The sequence below is a fragment of the Ambystoma mexicanum genome, chromosome 6p (assembly GCF_040938575.1).
Source record: "Ambystoma mexicanum isolate Mex_15411 chromosome 6p, UKY_AmexF1_1, whole genome shotgun sequence".
Taxonomy (NCBI): Eukaryota; Metazoa; Chordata; class Amphibia; order Caudata; family Ambystomatidae; genus Ambystoma; species Ambystoma mexicanum.
The window spans coordinates 46,311,213-46,329,630 of record NC_090935.1 but is presented as its reverse complement, the minus strand read 5'-3'; the positions used below and the strand labels follow the sequence as shown (position 1 = coordinate 46,329,630).

Sequence of the window (18,418 nt, the reverse complement as noted above, 5' to 3'; positions counted from 1 at the left end):
CTCCATTCACGAGTCTTCCTGTGTCTTGTCTGCACGACCACCGCCCCAATCCACCCCCCGCCCTAACAAAGGCAGTTCGCACCGGGGTACTTGTGCTGCCAACTGGAGCTGTCAGGGAGCGATAAAGGCCAAGAGGTGCCAAAGACCATGTACACTTCAAAGTGGTCTATAGAGCATGGGTTGTTGTTCCCATGTCTACCTCCAGACCCCGTGTCTCCTGCCAAGCATCCCCCCTCACGCTGGACGGCCCCCTGCAAACCGCATAATGCCACGACATATACACGTCATTCATTCACAAACACACCCCTGTTTCGAATTCTTTATAACCCACTTCATATTTCTAATGAGCACTTCTTTGCGCTTTGCTAGTCAACCCGTGAAGGTGCTGGTTATCTGCTCTTCGTCTCTGTGAACTTCCGTGACCACTTCGAGGAAACTCCTCAGTTTGCAACCTGTGAACTGCTCCCTGTTCTACGACAAGAAACTACTCTGATCCCTGCATCTAACTGTTTGTTCGTCAAGGTAAGGCCATGTACCATAATCATTTTGCGTCCAATTTCTTTTCGTTCAAGACAGTACATGCAAGGAACTAGTCACATGTTCTGAGTTTACATTGGTATTCATAGAGAATTGTTGATCTTTACTTTTCAGAACTTTCCACAATGCCTGCCTGTTCCATTGGCGGTTGCCTTTCGAAGACCCATAATAAATCTGAAGGTATTATAATGCATGTTTTCCCTAAGACAATAGATCAGATAAGAGAATGGGTCCGATATTGCGGATATCCACCGTCTGAGCTTGAAAGTAGAGTCCTAGAAGTCTTTGCGGACAAGAGGGGTGATCGATACCGCATCTGCAGCAGGCACTTTACCTCTGACATGTACTCCACATCATTGCTAATAAAGAAGAACACACCGCGAGCAAGGCGAAAATTGCTCTCAACCGCTATTCCCACTCTATTCGTCCACATCCCTCCACTGGTGAGTCAAGTTTACGTATTTATCTCTCGGCCTTGCGGTAGTGTGTAGCATTAGCTAACAATAATTTCCCCATTTATGTATCCACTCAATATGAAGGCGGAAGATTCTCCATCCGTGTCGTTATTGCAGTCATCAGCCACTTCAAGCGCCTATCGGGTAATCTTACTTGGCTATTCTGCCACTGACTTGTTTTAGGCATGTAAATCAATAGTTTTAATTTATCGTGTAATTATTTTACCTAATGGTACACCCTTGTACTCGTCCTCTAGTCTTTGTTTTCAGTTATAATTATTGTTATCCAAAATAATGCAAGTACTGTCTTTCAGGGAGATGCTGAGGAGTCCAACGTATTGACGACTACCGTTGATGTCACTCAGATGCTCGAGGTACGTTTCCGGACAGTTCCATCGATGGAGATCATCAGATCTTGCATTCTTGTAGCGTGATTGTTACACACAATGTTTCTTTCGTTTTTAGCTATTGATATGTCCTTCTGTCGTCGCCCTCCTATGTGTCTTCTTTTTTCAATATTGTGTTCATTACTAATGAAAGTCCTATGTTTCAGGGAGTCGATGGAGCATTAGTCCAAGAAGAAGGGGGAGCATGCAGTTACGGGTCGGCGCACCAGCTTGCAGAAGTGTGCACCGCAGTTACATCGTCCCTTGATGTTCTTATGCATTTCGAGGTATGGATACTGACAGTTCGATCAAGCGAAATCATATGACGTGATTACATCCGCTATACTTCCTTCTTTATTAACGCAAGTACTATGTTTCAGGGAGATGACGGAGCTTCTTCTACAAGAACATCACCCCTAGTAGTTGATGCAGATCTCTGGGTGGTGACACTTCCAACGATCGAGCAAATCGAATCATATTTAGATATCCATTATTTATTTTAGACAACTGATCATTTGTGCAGGTCTATTTAGATGAGCCGTTGACGCCTGCACAAAGTTTCTGTTCTTTTTATCAAAATAGAAAACCATACTAATGCAATTACTGTGTTTCAGGGAGTTACTGAAGCATCATCTTCAATAATATCATCAATGGAAGTCTATGAGGAGCCCGAGGTATGGATCTTGACAGTTCCATCTAACTAGATCAACTATACGTGAATAATTGTCGTTTGAATGTTCTACACAAAGCGTTCATTCGTGTTTTGCTATTGAGATGTACGTGGGTATTGGTCCCCAAGTACATTTTGTGTTTTCGATATTATTATACATACTAATGAAAGTTCTATGTTTCAGGGAGTCGATGGAGCGTCAGTGCGTGACGGATGTGCTTATCATGAAAATATAGTCGTTGCAGCGCAAGAGGAAGTGGAGACATGCACACACGAGTCAGAGCAACAGCGTCCTGATGTTGAAGTTCGAGGCAAGAAAGTTTCAAAGAAAAGAAAGCAAAAGAAGGTTAGTGTCCTGGTCACTATATTATGTTGTTTTTCACTGTTAATAGTTCAATACTGTAAGTTGTGTTTAAACTGAACATCCCTTTTCCAATCTGTCCTCTAGTTGCGAGTGGGTGTACGAACTAGATCTACACAGACAGTGAAGCGAACGAGAGATGTTGCTTGTCAAACCTTTTGGCAGGGACTTGAGACTGGAGATGCATCGTGCCAATGGGAAGAATATGAAGTGATTGACAATGGAGCTATACCACATCCAGCCATTGATAGTGAATGTCCTCCTGGTAGTTCGGATGCAGTCGGAGATCAATTCACAGAATCCACACCCGCAAAAACTAAGACCGCGAGAAAGTTGAAGAAATTGTCTTATTCACCCATCGCCGGAGAAGGAACAGATGTTGCAATGGAAGAGAATGAAGTGGACGACAATGAAACACCATCAATATCACTGAACATAGCGGAAGACGATATCAGAGATTCTACCTTTCATGTGAGTGACATGTCCTCAACGTTACAGGCCGAACCAGCTGGGATGCAGAGTGACAGTATAAGGAAAGAGGCCAAATTCATTGTATTCGATAGTTGTTTGATTGATATTATTATTCGGATGAAATGTGGGCATTCGGTTGGTGGGGAAGTATGTGGGGAGCCATTGATTAATGTGACTCGTGCAATTCGAGGCACTAACCTTAAAATACATGCCACCTGTACAAAATATCATCCTTTCTCATGGTCTGCACAACCCATGCTGGGGCAACTGCCAGCAGGCAATCTACTTTGTGCAGCGGCTGCACTTTTTAGTGGTTCAAGTTTTAAAAAGTTAGAGTCTTTCTTTCAGTTTGTGGGAATCCATTTCATTGCGAAAACTCAGTTCTACAAATACCAAACCGATTATCTATTTCCAGCCATTAGCGAAGCTTGGAGAATGGAAAAAATGTCTATTGATAGTACATTTGCGGGCAAACGGTTCAGGCTAGCCGGTGATGGACAGTGCGACAGCCCAGGATTTTCAGCCAAGTACTGCGCCTACCACTTTCAGGACGTGGAAAGTAAGAAAATTGTGAGTTCGGTGGCCGTGCAGGTGTCACAAAGCACATCCTCAGTGGCCATGGAGAAAGTTGGCTTTGTAGCATCATTGCAAGAACTACAATCGCGGGGAATGGTGATCGACCTGATAGCCACGGACAGACACGTTTCAATTGCCAAGACAATGAGAGAAGAGTACAAAAATATAAATCACCAATTTGACGTTTGGCATCTTGCAAAAACAATCAATAAAAAAATGTCGGCTGCAGGTAAAAAAAAAGATATGCAAGGTATTTCACAGTGGTCCAAGTCAATCAGCAACCATCTTTGGTGGAGCTCAAAAACATGTGGAGGGTCGTTGGAAATTCTACTGGAAAAATGGCGGTCAGTAATGCTACACTGTACCAACGTTCACCGTTGGAACACAAACCAACATTTCCACAATTGTGAACATGGCCATTTGTCCACAGAGGAGGCACGGAAGAAGAAGTGGTTGATTCCTTCAACACCCACTCACAAAGCCATTGAAAAGATTGTATTTGATAAAACTATAACAAGAGATTTGAGGGGACTCACGGAATTCTGCCACACAGGAGATTTGGAGGTGTTCCACAATATGTGCCTAAAGTACAGGCCAAAACGATTGCATTTTGGCATGGAGGGCATAATAAATCGGACTCTTCTAGCGGTCTTGGCACATAACCATAATGTTGGCCCTCAACAAAGTAGGACGACCGGAACTTTAGGGACGCTTCGCTACAATAAGGCCTTCACTAAAAGAAGTAAACAATGGGTGATCAAACCAGTGTTTGAGGATATGCAATATGAGTTTATTGAAAGACTTATTGTTGACGTCCTAGATAGGCACATAAATGGAGTTGTGAACGAACCTGTGCAGGGGACAACTGCATTGCCACCCAACATTGCCTGTGTTCCATGTCCACCTAAAGAAGAGCTCATTGAGAAATACACATCACGGTTTAAATGATTGTAATTTGATTGTCTGTTCTCTCGAGTCTCCTCATGTCGCAGGCCCATTGAATATGTGTATCTATGTAATGTGTAAATAAAAGTGATTGCTCAGTGTACATGCAATGTGTCTATCCAACCTTGTTCATTTGCGCATTAAATTAAACCAAACAGTAATATAAATCATTTTTCAAAAAATATAGAATGTCTCCGTATTTATGGTTCTCTGGGGCTGCAAAGCACGCAGACAAAATGCAAAGATGGAGTGTGAATTTCAAGTCCTGTGAGATGGCCTTACACTGAATGTAGCTAACTAGGAATGTGTGCTCATTCAAAGTGAAGGTCAGCTGCTTTGATTTTTTGTTCGGGTGCCGGAATGGCCCACGACTCAGTATAAGGTTCTATTGTTATTTGACCTTGACAGGCCGGGACCATCCCGAAAGACTTCTTTTTGGGGGTGTGGTGCAATAACGTAAGAAACGATAATGAATAAAATTTCAGAAACGAAAGCCATTTAATGTTCGTTCATTAGAAGAAATAGCGTCGGCATAGAAGGAGTGGTATTTCGGGGCTGCCCTACGCACAGACACAATGGAAAATGCAAATATAATGTAAGTAACTCTTTAGATGAGTTTATACCGCAATTTAATTACTATACAGTAGCTTTAAAGACGGGTTAAGTTGTACTTGTTCGTTCTATGTGGCATATTGTTTTGTACCGCGCACTATCTTGAGGAGAACCATCTCCTTTTACGGAAGCACCTCAAAACCTTCCTCTTTGCTTCTGCTTCCTGCTACAACTGGTCCACTGTCTGCGACCTTGGTCCTGGGCCCTTCCACTCTCCACCTGCACTGCCTCCCTGTCAACCCCTGCACTGGGGGACTGTCTCAGTATCCTACAGCCCCCCCTTGACGTATAATACCCAGTTGCACTGTCCTAGCTATGAAATAATTTCCCGACCTAATATATAAAATGAATAATTTTAATAAAGATCTGATGGTGAGACTAATTTCATTTTTTATGTTTTTCAAACAGGTACATCATTCATTATTGCATGTGTCACGAGTACCAGACACCGGCGGATGGGTTTTTTAACCGCCAGTTGCTTCTCTGCGTGAACAACGTTACCACCCTGACCATTTTATGGGACGATCGCCAAGTACAAGTATGCCCTTACGCGGTACTAACGGCTAGATGCAACATACAGACCGTTGTGGTGGCCTAGTGCCTCGTTGTTGGAACAGCCATGCGATTATCAGTGCGACCGAAGAGCTTATTTTATCATAAACCAACACCCTGTGTACTGCACACGAACATCGCTTGCCTCAAGACGAACTATTTTGGATCGAGAGCAAATAAAAATGCAAATCGCTGAATATTCTCAAAACATTTGATGTCAAATAAATGTACTTTACCAAATTTACAATCTTGCGGTTTGATTTAAAAGTACAGTTTCATATTCCCAATTGTGGCGCGCTGTGTTGTGTGAGCTCATCTGTGTTGATTTCCGGGTTCTGTGTGGAGTCGCGTAGAAGACGCCTGGGCGCGTGTGCCTACGCAGCTCAGTCACGTCACGGATAGAGGCGGGGAATATGAATGTTTTGATAAAGTCTGTTTCAGGGGTGGGGGATTTGATTTAGTGCCGCAAAAGCAGGTGAGCCAGGGCGATGCGGAAAGTGATAGGATTATCAGAAAATGGCAGCTTATTTCGAGTGCGTTAATGGACGAAAAGTCGGGTAAGGTCCATAGGAAAGTTTTCTACGATCTACCGAGTTATGCTTAAAAACACATGGCCGAACCGTAGGGACAATAAAAAAAAGTCCCGGAACTATCCTTTAATGAAGCACTATGCTAGGGCAGTACCTACAATGTTCAATTCCAGACTTTTCCCTTACTGGGGTCATGCGGGCTAAGATCATACCTCACTGGATTGTACGGTATGCTACAAAACCATCTAAGGTGACACAGCCTTGAGTTTATGAAGACTGTTTCGTTAGGGGATATATCTGCACACCATCAACCCCCCGTCCCCTCTTGCTACTTATTTTTGTGGAAAAAGCCAGGTAAAGCGAGAAGGGAAGTGGCAAGTAGTTTCAGAATATCACAGGACAGGTTTATTGGCCTCTGCAGGCAGAACAAAGAAAGGCATCCAGCAAGGAAGGGGACTGAAACACTAATCGAGCACTTACAAAAATATTACACTTTCTTTGGCATCAAGCTAAGAACTAGAGCTCTGGTGGATAATGCAAGGCCAGAGGGAGTGGATGACCTGATGTCTCAAACAAAGGCAGCCTGTTATGTGAATGCTGCAAAGCAACTGGCCTAAATAAGTGATTGCATTAAGCTGAGACTGCTAACATAGGGGCAATTGTTCTCGGACACCCCCGAAGTTCAAGGCCCATGCCAACTGCAGGTAGGTCCTTTAGAGGGATTAATCCAGCAGTGCATAACTTGTCTATTTGTGAGATCAAAGGGTGTGAGAGTGAAGCGTCATCTGTCTCTTGATGGCACACAACCTGTCAGTCTGATGACTCATTACTAGTATATGTTGACCCCATAGCTGCCCCCCTCTCCTGTCTATGGAGCACCCGGTCCACAATAGCAGGCACCGTTCTATAGCGGCCCCCGGAAGACTGTGGCCCAATCGGGTACCAGTTAAATGACTGCCATCGCTCAATGTTAATCCTAAGATTCCTTGGTGGATGGAAAGTGGAGCCAAGCGGCACTCCTCTTCCCCGATGCCTTGAGTGCACAAAAGACAACATGGTTAGGTCACAACATGGAGGTTCTAGCCCATGCCGCGGCTTGTGGTGGGAGCAGAGTGGCACTAGCCCACGCCGCGCCTTGTGGTGGGAACAGAGTGGCTCTAGGCCACGCCACGCCTTGTGGTAGCAACCGAGTGGCTCTAGCCCACACCGCGCCTTGTGGTGGAAGCAGAGTGGCACTTGCCCACGCCACGCCTTGTGGTGGGAACAAAGTGGCTCTAGGCCACGCTGCGCCTTGTGGTAGCAACCGAGTGGCTCTAGCCCACACCGCGCCTTGTGGTGAGAAACGAGTGGCACTAGCCCACGCCGCACCTTGTGGTGGGAACAGAGTGGCACTAGCCCACGCCGCGCCTTGTGGTGGGAACAGAATGGCTCTAGCCCACGCTGCGCCTTGTGGTAGCAACCGAGTGGCTCGAGCCCACACCACGCCTTGTGGTGGGAACAGAGTGGCTCTAGCCCACACCGCGCCTTGTGGTGGGAACAGAGTGGCTCTAGCCTACGCCGTGCCTTGTGGTGGGAACAGAGTGGCACTAGCCCACACCGTGCCTTGTGGTGAGAAACGAGTGGCACTAGCCCACGCCGCGCCTTGTGGTAGCAACCGAGTGGCTCTAGCCCACACCACGCCTTGTGGTGGGAACAGAGTGGCTGTAGCCCACACCGCGCCTTGTGGTGGGAACAGAGTGGCTCTAGCCTACGCCGTGCCTTGTGGTGGCAACAAAGTGGCTCTAGCCCACACCGCGCCTTGTGGTGAGAAACGAGTGGCACTAGCCCACGCTGTGCCTTGTGGTGGGAACAGAGTGGCACTAGCCCACGCCATGCCTTGTGGTGGGAACAGAGTGGCACTAGGCCACGCCGCGCCTTGTGGTAGCAACCGAGGGGCTCTAGCCCACACCGCGCCTTGTGGTGAGAAACGAGTGGCACTAGCCCACACCGCGCCTTGTGGTGGGAACAGAGTGGCTCTAGCCGACGCCGTGCCTTGTGGTGGCAACCAAGTGGCTCTAGCCCACACCGCACCTTGTGGTGAGAAACGAGTGGCACTAGCCCACGCCGCGCCTTATGGTGGGAACAGAGTGGCACTAGCCCACGCCATGCCTTGTGGTGGGAACAGAGTGGCTCTAGGCCACGCCGCGCCTTGTGGTAGCAACCGAGTGGCTCTAGCCCACACCGCGCCTTGTGGTGAGAAACGAGTGGCACTAGCCCACGGCGCGCCTTGTGGTAGCAACCGAGTGGCACTAGCCCACGCCAGGCCTTGTGGTGGGAACAGAGTGGCACTAGCCCACGCCGCACCTTGTGGTGGGCACAGAGTGGCACTAGCCCACGCCATGGCTTGTGGTGAGAACAGAGTGGCAAGGTGGGATGGCATCACTCCACCGCAGTCTCGAGGGACCATGAACTTCAGATACAGATTTTTGAGGCTGGGTCTGAGAAACAGCCTGGCTCGTGAGGCTTTTCTCATTGTTTATTATTATTATTATTATTATAATTATTATTATTAATGTATTTATTGAGCGCGGACCGAGCTTCGGGAAGCAATGGAACACCTTACAATCATGACATTGCTGGGCTATCCTGGACCTTCTCGATGCTAAACTGGGCCATGCTTCCTCTATGCCAGTGCCACGGCAGGGAGTGAGGCGAATCCACTGTGTCCTTAGGGACCCTCTCCGCTGACTGGCAGCGGCACTCACTCTGCTCCAGCTCCCAAGACTGCCACTGCTCCTGGCGTGAAGCACTGCTCAAAGTGCAGGAACCTCCAATACCCACCGGCCATTTGCTGCCTGAGAGGCATGTCATTCACCCAGTACCACGCCCAAGACCACGCCTCTGCAGGCATGTCATTCACCCAGGACCACGTCCAGGACCACGCCTCTGCAGGCATGTCATTCACCCAGGACCACGCCCAGGACCACGCCTCTGCAAGCATGTCATTCACCCAGGACCATGTCCAGGACCACGCCTCTGCAGGACCACACCTCTGGCAGACCATACCCAGGACCACGCCTTTGCAGGCATGTCATTCACCCAGGACCACGTCCAGGACCACGCCTCTGCAGGCATGTCATTCACCCAGGACCACGTCCAGGACCACGCCTCTGCAGGCATGTCATTCACCCTGGACCACGCCCAGGACCGCGCCTCTGCAGGACCACACCTCTGGCAGACCATACCCAGGACCACGCCTTTGCAGGCATGTCATTCACCCAGGACCACGCCCAGGACCACACCTCTGCAGGCATGTCATTCACCCAGACCACGCCCAGGACCACGCCTCTGTAGGCATATCATTGACCCAGGACCACGCCTCTGCAGGCATGTCATTCACACAGGACCACGCCTCTGCAGGCATATCATTCACCCAGGACCACGCCTCTGCAGGTATGTCATTCACCCAGGACCACGCCCAAGACCACGCCTCTGCAGGTATGTCATTCACCCAGGACCACATCTCTGCAGACATGTCATTCACCCAGGACCATGCCCAAGACCACGCCTCTGCAGGCATGTCATTCACCCAGGACCACTCCTCTGCAGGACCACGCCCAGGACCAAGCCTCGGCAGGCATGTCATTCACCCAGGACCACGCCCAAGACCTTGCCTCTGCAGGCATGTCATTCACCCAGGACCACGCCCAGGACCACGCCTCTGCAGGCATGCCATTCACCCAAGACCACGCCCACGCCTCTGCAAGACCATGCCCAGGACCACGCCTCTGCTAGGGTCCGCTGCTGGCTGTAGGCCACAGCAGATCCCTTCATGGTAATGAGCTTGAAGATCCTGCATCGTCCTGCTTGTTTAGAACCACTTATAAGCCGGTTGTTTGCTGAATTGCTTTCCAGATGCCAGTTGCAGTGCCCGCCATCCCGCCCCGGCCTACTCCCCTCCCCTCAGAGTACCAACAACATATCTTGTGAAAGAATTAACTCCTACTGTCATAAACAATGTACAGCATCTCTCCAGGTGTTTCAGCCTGGGACTTGCAGGAACCCACTTGATTGGTTGTGCTGGCCCGGGGCTGATGGGAGTTGTAGGCCTAGAGAGCTGAAGAGCAGCAGGCTGTAAACCGATGGCCCTACTGGAGGCCTTCTTCAGCGCTGTTGGATGCTGGTCTCTCGCACTGTACAAGGCCCATACCTTATGTGGCATGGGCCTCTTGCACGTACACACCTAGCTGTGTGGGTGAAGGGTAGTGCCATGTTTAGACTGAAGTCAGCAATCATGAAGGCATTTGGAGAGCACTGCCCGGAGCTCTTTTATGTATAGCCATTGAGTGGGTGCTTTTCAACCCCAGCCTTCTTTTCTTTATTGGTTGGGTTCTTAGCCCCCCCCCTGATATTTGATTATTGTTACTTTTCTAGATTGAGCTGGGCAATGATGTTACTTTGGTAGTGGTGGCTTTTCAGGAGCGCAGGTATGTGCTTGTGTCTTCTCCACACACACCCATTTGTGGTCACAAGGTCTGATGTGTGCCTCATGTGTCCCCTCCACATATTCCAGACCCAGTGACCACCGTTTTAATCCTTAACTTATGAAACATAGCCATAATGCTTAATGTATTGTATGCTGTGCACTTTCTTTTAGTTAATCTCTGTCCTTTTGCTTGCTTGACCCTTCTCATTGCTCACCTGCCATTGTGTATCAACTCCATCCGATGACCCCTGAACCTGGCTGTCCACCTTTCATGCCTCCAGCGTTTGCCGCCATCTTGTTTCTCATTGCTCACCTGCCGTTGTGTATCATCTCCATCCGATGATCCCTGAACCTGCTCTGATTACTTACCGGTAATCTTCATTACTCCTAGTCCTACTCTTCCTCGTCACAGTACTTACTTCATGAGGCACCCGCCTCCGACACAGGACCTTCTTCTATTTCTTTAAATCCCTATAACTCCTCCCCCACATCCATGTCACTCAGTTTCATATTACCAAGCCGGAGCATGGGACCTTCCCCGCAGGGAGGGTGAGGAGGGTCGTCAGTACTGTGACGAGGAAGAGTAGGACTAGGAGTAATGAAGATTACCGGTAAGTAATCAGAGCATTACCTCCACGTCCACTCTTCCTCGTCCCAGTACTTACTTCATGAGGTATACCAAAGCATCAACGGGGAAAAGGTCCCAATGAGACAGAGCCAAAAACAGTGCAGCAAAACACACCCACAATAACTCTTAAATCACATCCCCACAGACAAAAACTCCAACCACGAAGGAACCAACCCCCGAGTGGGAGAAACTCAACCCATAGCGGTTGATGAAAATGCCTAGACCAGCCAAGGCGGCAGCCATACAAATCTCTTGCAGAGAAAAACCCTCCTTACATCGGGCCAGGAAGCCGCGAAACCCCTGGTAGACCGCCCCTGATTGTGCGCAGGCACAGGCAGGCCAGAAGCCACATAGGCCCTAGAGATCACAACCCGGAACCACCGGAAAATGGAAACCACAGATGCGTTATGCCCAGCCCCAGCCAGACCACAAGCAATCAGAAGACTATCAGATTGGTGGAAAAGGCAAACCAAGCCAAATACTCCAACGCGTCCCGCCGGACATCAATGTTAAGCCGAGCCACCTCCTCAGGCGTTCTTGGATCATGAAAGAAGTCAGGGAGAACCAGACCCTGAGAGGTGTGAAACCCGAGAGACAACTGAAGGGAGAAACTTCGGACCACACCCCGGCACCACCGAGTCTGGCTGCACCCTCAGGAAAGGAGCGTGACATAAGAGAGCCCCAATCTCCCCAAGCCTACGGGCAGAAGTGAGGGCAATAAGAAAAGCAGATTTCAGTGTAAGATGTTTGATATCAATCTCGGAAATGGGCTCAAAAGGAGGCCCATGAAGGAACCGTAATACAAGAGGGAGATCCCAAAAGGAAAGCCCTTTATCAGCACAAGGAAGGGAAGAAGAAAAACCCTGGATCAACTTCCCCACCAACACCTCCCCATCCAAGTGACCGTCAGAGTCCCCCAAAAGGAATTTCATGGAGGCCCGCTGAGAGCAAAGCCTGGAAAAACTGCCAGGCCCCTGTCAAAACCCCTCCTGGAGGAACCGAAGGATAGCAGAGGCCAGAACGCAGGGGAGGGATCCCAGACTGCCCATACCAGTCTCGGAAATGGCCCCAATGTCTGCCTAACACCTTCAGAGTGGAGGGTCTAAGAGCATCCATTTGGACTCAACTACAGGATCTGAGAACCCCTGAGATATCAACCTAGACTGAGCAATAGCCACACCGCCTATTGCATCCGGTGGAATTCTAACCGCAGATCCCCTTGAAGGGGACACGGCCACCTCGGAACCAGCCAAGGTTCCTAGGAACGAAGCTCCAACAGAGAGGGGAGCCAACTCCGGCGGTACCAGAACAGAGCTAACAACAACACAGTCACCCTGGACACTCAGATGCGCCAAACCACCAGGGGCAGAAGGGGAATAGGCGGAAAGGCATAAAGGAAAACCCCAAGGCCACTGTACAGAGAGGGCGTCCATCCCCCAATCCCCTCAACCTGAAACCGAGAGCAGAAGAGGGGAACTTCTGCTGAGGCCGGGGATGCAAACAGGTCTAGAACCAAGGACCCTAATCTGACACAGGTCACCGCAAAGACCTGGGCCAACAGGACCAGTTCTGCAGAGGAGTAAAAACCGGCGTCTGAGAAGATCCGCTTGAACATTGTCCACCCTTCTGATCCGTGAGGCCAGCAGATACACCAGATGAGATTCCTCCCAGGTGCCTATCAGCGCTGCCAGAGCATTCAAGGAACAGCCGGAACCCCTTTTGCAGTTCACATATGCCAAGGCCGTCGTATTGTCCGATCGGACCAAAAACCGCCGACCGTCCAGCAACTCCTCGAAGTACACCAGAGCTTGCACAATGGCACAACTCTTGCCAATTGGATGATCACCGGCTCTCCCCAGATCTCACAACCCTTGAGCTGAGAGGACCCCCAATGTATACCCTTTCTGCTGGTGTTGGTAGTAGGAGAGGTCACAGGAGGAAGGACCATGCACACCTCAGCCTGTAGACCTGAAACCCCCCGCCACCATAGCAGGGACACTCGCAGCGCTGGGGACACTGAAAACAAAACTACGAAAGCCGAGATGTCGGGAGCCAGTGGGAGAGAGTATAAGACACCAGGAGACGTAACCGAAGACAGGCTCAAGGAACTGGAAAACATGCAAGACGCCACGTGCCCTGTAACTTCAGCAACAGGTGAGTCGAGACATACTGCCTTCTGAGAACCCAGCCCAGAACAGCCAGCAAGCGCCCCCCCTGCACAACATCCAGAGTACGCTCTCCCCAGACGTCCGGACAAGCAGTGCAGGGTCTTGAGACCCATAAGCAGATGACACATCCTAGAAGGCATTGGGACCAGGAACACCCGCAAGTAGAAAACTTGACCCTGAACAGGGAGAGGAACGGGCAAGACGGTAACCCACAACAACCGTTCGGAGAGAACGGATCCCATGGCCAACTACTTGGACCGTGAGCTGGGTACCAAAGTCCTAACCATGCAAACCTGGACAGGAGGAGACAGGAACGGCAACTGATACCCCCTCCAGACGGATCCCATTACCCAGGAAGCCGAACCCCACCGGTCCCATACACCTCCGAGAAGATAGAGACGAGGAGCCAGGGAAAACCGCCAGTCACTGCACTTGCACCAGAGGGAAATCACAGGACGTTGAAACAGGCCTGCGCCACAATATAACAGCATGCTTGTCAGCCCACAAAAAGATTTGACCTATCAAAAGGAAGAAACTGGACATGCAGGACCCGGGACACAATGCTCCCGCTGCGGTCCGGAGCCCAGCAAAGAACCGAGCGAGGCAATCCAGCTCAACTGTGACCCCAAGCCCCGCAGGGGGCCCAGGAGCAGTGCCGCACCTGAGGGAGCCGAGGGCCCCGCCACACAGCCCCCCCCAGGGGGCCAGCAATCGGTGCTCCCCAGTGCCCCGCACCGGGAAGAAAAAGTCCAACCTGCCGGAGGCAGGAAAAATTTAAACTGAGTGACATGGATGTGGGGGAGGAGTTATAGGGATTTAAAGAAATAGAAGAAGGTCCTGTGTCGGAGGCGGGTGCCTCATGAAGTAAGTACTGGGACGAGGAAGAGTGGACGTGGAGGTAATGGCTGTCCACCTTTCATGCCTCCAGCGTTTGCCGCCATCTTGTTTCTCATTGCTCACCTGCCGTTGTGTATCTCCATCGATGATCCCTGAACCTGGCTGTCCACCTTTCATGCCTCCAGCGTTTGCCGCCATCTTGTTTCTCATTGCTCACCTGCCGTTGTGTGTCATCTCCATCCGATGACCCCTGATCCTGGCTGTCCACCTTTCATGCCTCCAGCGTTTTCCGCCATCTTGTTTCTCATTGCTCACCTGCCGTTGTGTGTCATCTCCATCTGATGACCCCTAAACCTGGCTGTCCACCTTTCATGCCTCCAGTGCTTGCCGCCATCTTGTTTCTCATTGCTCACCTGCCGTTGTGTGTCATCTCCATCCGATAACCCCTGAACCTGGCTGTCCACCTTTCATGCCTCCAGTGCTTGCCGCCATCTTGTTTCTCATTGCTCACCTACCGTTGTGTGTCATCTCCATGCGATGACCCCTGAACCTGGCTGTCCACCTTTCATGCCTCCAGTGCTTGCCGCCATCTTGTTTCTCATTGCTCACCTACCGTTGTGTGTCATCTCCATGCGATGACCCCTGAACCTGGCTGTCCACCTTTCATGCCTCCAGTGCTTGCCGCCATCTTGTTTCTCATTGCTCACCTGCCGTTGTGTATCATCTCCGTGCGTTGACGCTTGCCGCCATTTTGTTTCTTATTCTAGTCTTCCCGCCTGAGCCCACTTTATTCTCCCCTCTCTTGACTTCTCTCGTTTACTCTTTGCAGTTGTCCTGGGGCTGCCCGATGACCTGTCCATTGTGCAAGGCCTACCCCTGCAATACAGAGCGTCCCAGCTGCACTTCCACTGGGGTTCACCCCAGAAGCCGGGCTCCGAGCACACTGTGGACGGGGAGCACTACCCTGGCGAGGTAAAGTATTCCACCATCGGGGAGCCAAGGCATAGGTGACTGGTCACGATGGGTAGGGCCAAGCCCCAAGGAAGAAGCATTAAAACCCATGGATTGGCCAACAGGTGGAGCCCAAGTTCATCAGCTCAGCTCAGGGCAACAGAGAAGGCTGAGACTAGCTACATGAGAAAATGCGGGGCGACTGGTGAGCCGCAGAGCAAAACCACCACACGCAAGGCGGCGAAGACCACATGGATCCCAGTGCAATAGTCAAAGATCCTTCAGAGTGCAAAACCTTGCTCTTTTCATATGATATGATAGTTTATTTATATAGCGCCTATACACAATGTGTTTCATTTGTGTATAGGCGCTATATAACATAAACATTTGAAAACAGAAATACCCAATTAATCTTTGCCCACCCTAGAGAAGGAATTGGCACTGCAAATGTAGGTATGGTGCCCTCACAGAGTGGGATTAAGCTATACATGCTCAGCCCAGACAGAGGCTCAGTACTCGAAGGAGTGATGTCCAGACGCCGCACAAGGTGTCAAAGTAAAAATGCAAATTAATAAAGAAAGGAGGTGGACGCCCCTCTTGCTGTACAGCTGCACGCGCATTAACCCAACTGCCACCGCTGAGAATACTTTCTGCCACTGCATATTTTCGAATCTCCAAATCTCAGAATATTCCCAGACGTGGCAATGCTCGGTATTGCCCAATATCCTGCCTGAGCAGGTTATAATGGCCGTTAAAGGCCCGGAGGCCAAGCGAAAAAGCTAAGCCAGGTGAGGGTCTTTAACATCAGCTCCAACACCTTGAACAGCAATTATTAACACTAGTGTTGGCAGTTAAAGGCACGGGCAGGTTCTCCTACTGGGGCGAATGAAGGGGCAGCGGGGGACATGGCAGCCGGGGCCAGCTCGACACACAGGGGGTGGGTGTCTGCTTGTCACTGCAACTGCATTCTGGTGGGAATTGTGGGCCATTCTAGTCATTCTGAGAAGTGTATTCCGATGGTAAACGTGGGCCGTGCAGGATATTTTGTGGGTGGGTGTGGCATCGTCGCCAGTGGCAGTTCATCCATAGTGGGTGACAGGGCGGGGACAGGAAGCTGGGCAGGCAAAACACCCCAGTACTCCCTCGAGTGCTCGGCCCGCGTGGCAGGGATCGGGACTCAGGGAGAGGTGTTTGAGTGACACTTCCCCCTACTTACTGGTAGCTGCCTGCAGGCAGCACAGGGGGGATGAACGAGGAAGCCTGGAGCTCAGGGCAGAGTGAGAAAGGCCAGGTAAGGGGAAGGTGTGTGTGTGTGTCTGGTTTTGTGTGTGTGTGTGTATGCAAGTGCATGCAAAGCGTCGTGTGTACGCCTTTGTGTGTGCGGTTTTGTGTGTGTGTGTGTGTGTGTGTGGTGTGAGAGAATGTTTGCATGTTTGTATGTGAGTGTGTGTGATTATGTGTGTGTGATTATAGGCAGAGAACACTTGAGTGTGTTCTTTTCTGGGGCTTAAGTCCATACAGTGGTGCAGCCAGCATGGACATGTTTTCTTACATTGGCATTGCTGCCATTTTGGGCAATGCAAACATGAGTGTGTTCTTATGTGGGGATAAGGCATATCCTGGCATACATGATGTGGACATGTTTTCTTATAGTGGCATTATAGCATTCTTGAAGGTGTTCTTCCTTGGGCATACTGGTCAGGCCATAGAGTGGCACAGCCAACATTGACTTGCTTTCAACAGTGACGTTACTGGCATTATGGCAAAGCAGACCTGAGTGTGTGTGGGAATACTGGCATCATTATGCACAGGCAGCTTGGACTGGCCTTATACTGGCACCTATGGTGGTGAAGGCCTCATGAGAATGCGTTGCAAAATGCTGTCATGTGCCAGTGCCTTGCTGGCTACTGCATTTTTTCATGTGTTACCCTACAAAACCGATTGCCATTTCTAGTTTTACCCACTTTTTATTACAAAAGTGTGCTGTATAATGCACCATTATAACCGCTTATTTAAAGAAATTCTCAGTGGGAGAGCGTTGCTAATTCACACTCAAGTATTTAGGGGAAATATTTACACACCTCCATCACCATTACAAGCGCAGCTTGCATTGCATACGCCATGATCGCTAGTCTACACGGGTCACTGTGAGGAATACGACCATCCGCACGGTGGGTGTGCACTCGCCTGAGCTTTTGAGAATATTTAAATGAAATTGAATGGTGGTAGATCAACCTCCGGAAAATGTGTGGAGCTAATCCGCACACATTTTCCTATGCTCACCACACAACATGCACTTAGATCTGTGTACTCTGGGTGGACACAGCCTACAGGCAAACTCCACTCTGTCATACTTAGTTGGGATCTGACAGAAGGGGGAGGGCCAAACTTTACCCCGGCCATGACCAGCCCCATTAATTAGCAGAGTCTCCCACAACCTTTGATATGCACTGTGTCAACCTAAAGCCAACTCCTGCCTCTCAGTATCAAGGGCCGTGACCCGTCATCTCTGGAACTTTGGTTTTACAGTAGTCATCCCGGCAGGGGCAACCCATTCAGTGAGTATGTGATTTTATGGTGACAGAAAGTCTGCTCTCGCCACAGCTTCAAGGGAGACCTGTCGCTTTAATCAAGAACCACAGAGAGCTCAATTAACAAGCGAGACCCTTTAATCCACAACAGACAGGAAGATGAGTATTACATGTTTCACCTCTTTAACTTTTCTGTTGCAAAGCACTCTGGTTATGACCTCTTGCATACAGGAGATTGTTGGTGGGGACCCAGGATTGGTTCATTAAGGTGGGCTTATCCTGCATCAATCACTGTGGCCCATTTGGCTTTAAAAGAGGGCAGAGCCCCTCTTTTGGCAGATCATCTGAAGACTTTGCAAGAAGTAACAAGAAGAACTAATTCGGACCGTGGCACCAGTGAAGCAAGGCTAGGTTTTCCAAAGAGGGATGCAAGACCCCTCCCCTAAACATCTCACTGGGAACAGAGGGAGATACTGAATCCAGGGGTCCCTTCAGCAGCACCAGAACCGGTACTCAGCCAGCACTCAGCATGCCCTGCCGGGCTCTGCAGCAAGCTTCCTAGGTGGGAAGTGCCAGAGAGTCTCTGGGCCAAACCAAGGACAAGGCAGTTGCCTGCAATACTCTCCTTAGCTTTGGGCCACCTGCCTTAAAGGACGGCACAGGCCCAGTGAGGAAGCTAGGAGGAGTGCATCGACGAGCATTTACCAGCGTCTGACTCAACGACATTTTCGAGCCAGTCGAAA

At 49.9% G+C, this 18,418-nt stretch overlaps 1 protein-coding gene across 6 annotated transcripts in view; it reads left to right on the top strand.

Annotated features, from left to right (window-relative positions):
- Positions 1-18,418, top strand: part of LOC138511191 (uncharacterized) — a 699,527-nt gene that overhangs the window by 552,397 nt on the left and 128,712 nt on the right. For all 6 annotated transcript variants that reach the window (XM_069626707.1, XM_069626706.1, XM_069626705.1 and 3 more), the window contains exon 4: positions 15,023-15,165. In XM_069626707.1, the coding sequence (XP_069482808.1) occupies positions 15,023-15,165 (143 nt within the window). The remainder of the gene's footprint in view (positions 1-15,022; positions 15,166-18,418) is intronic.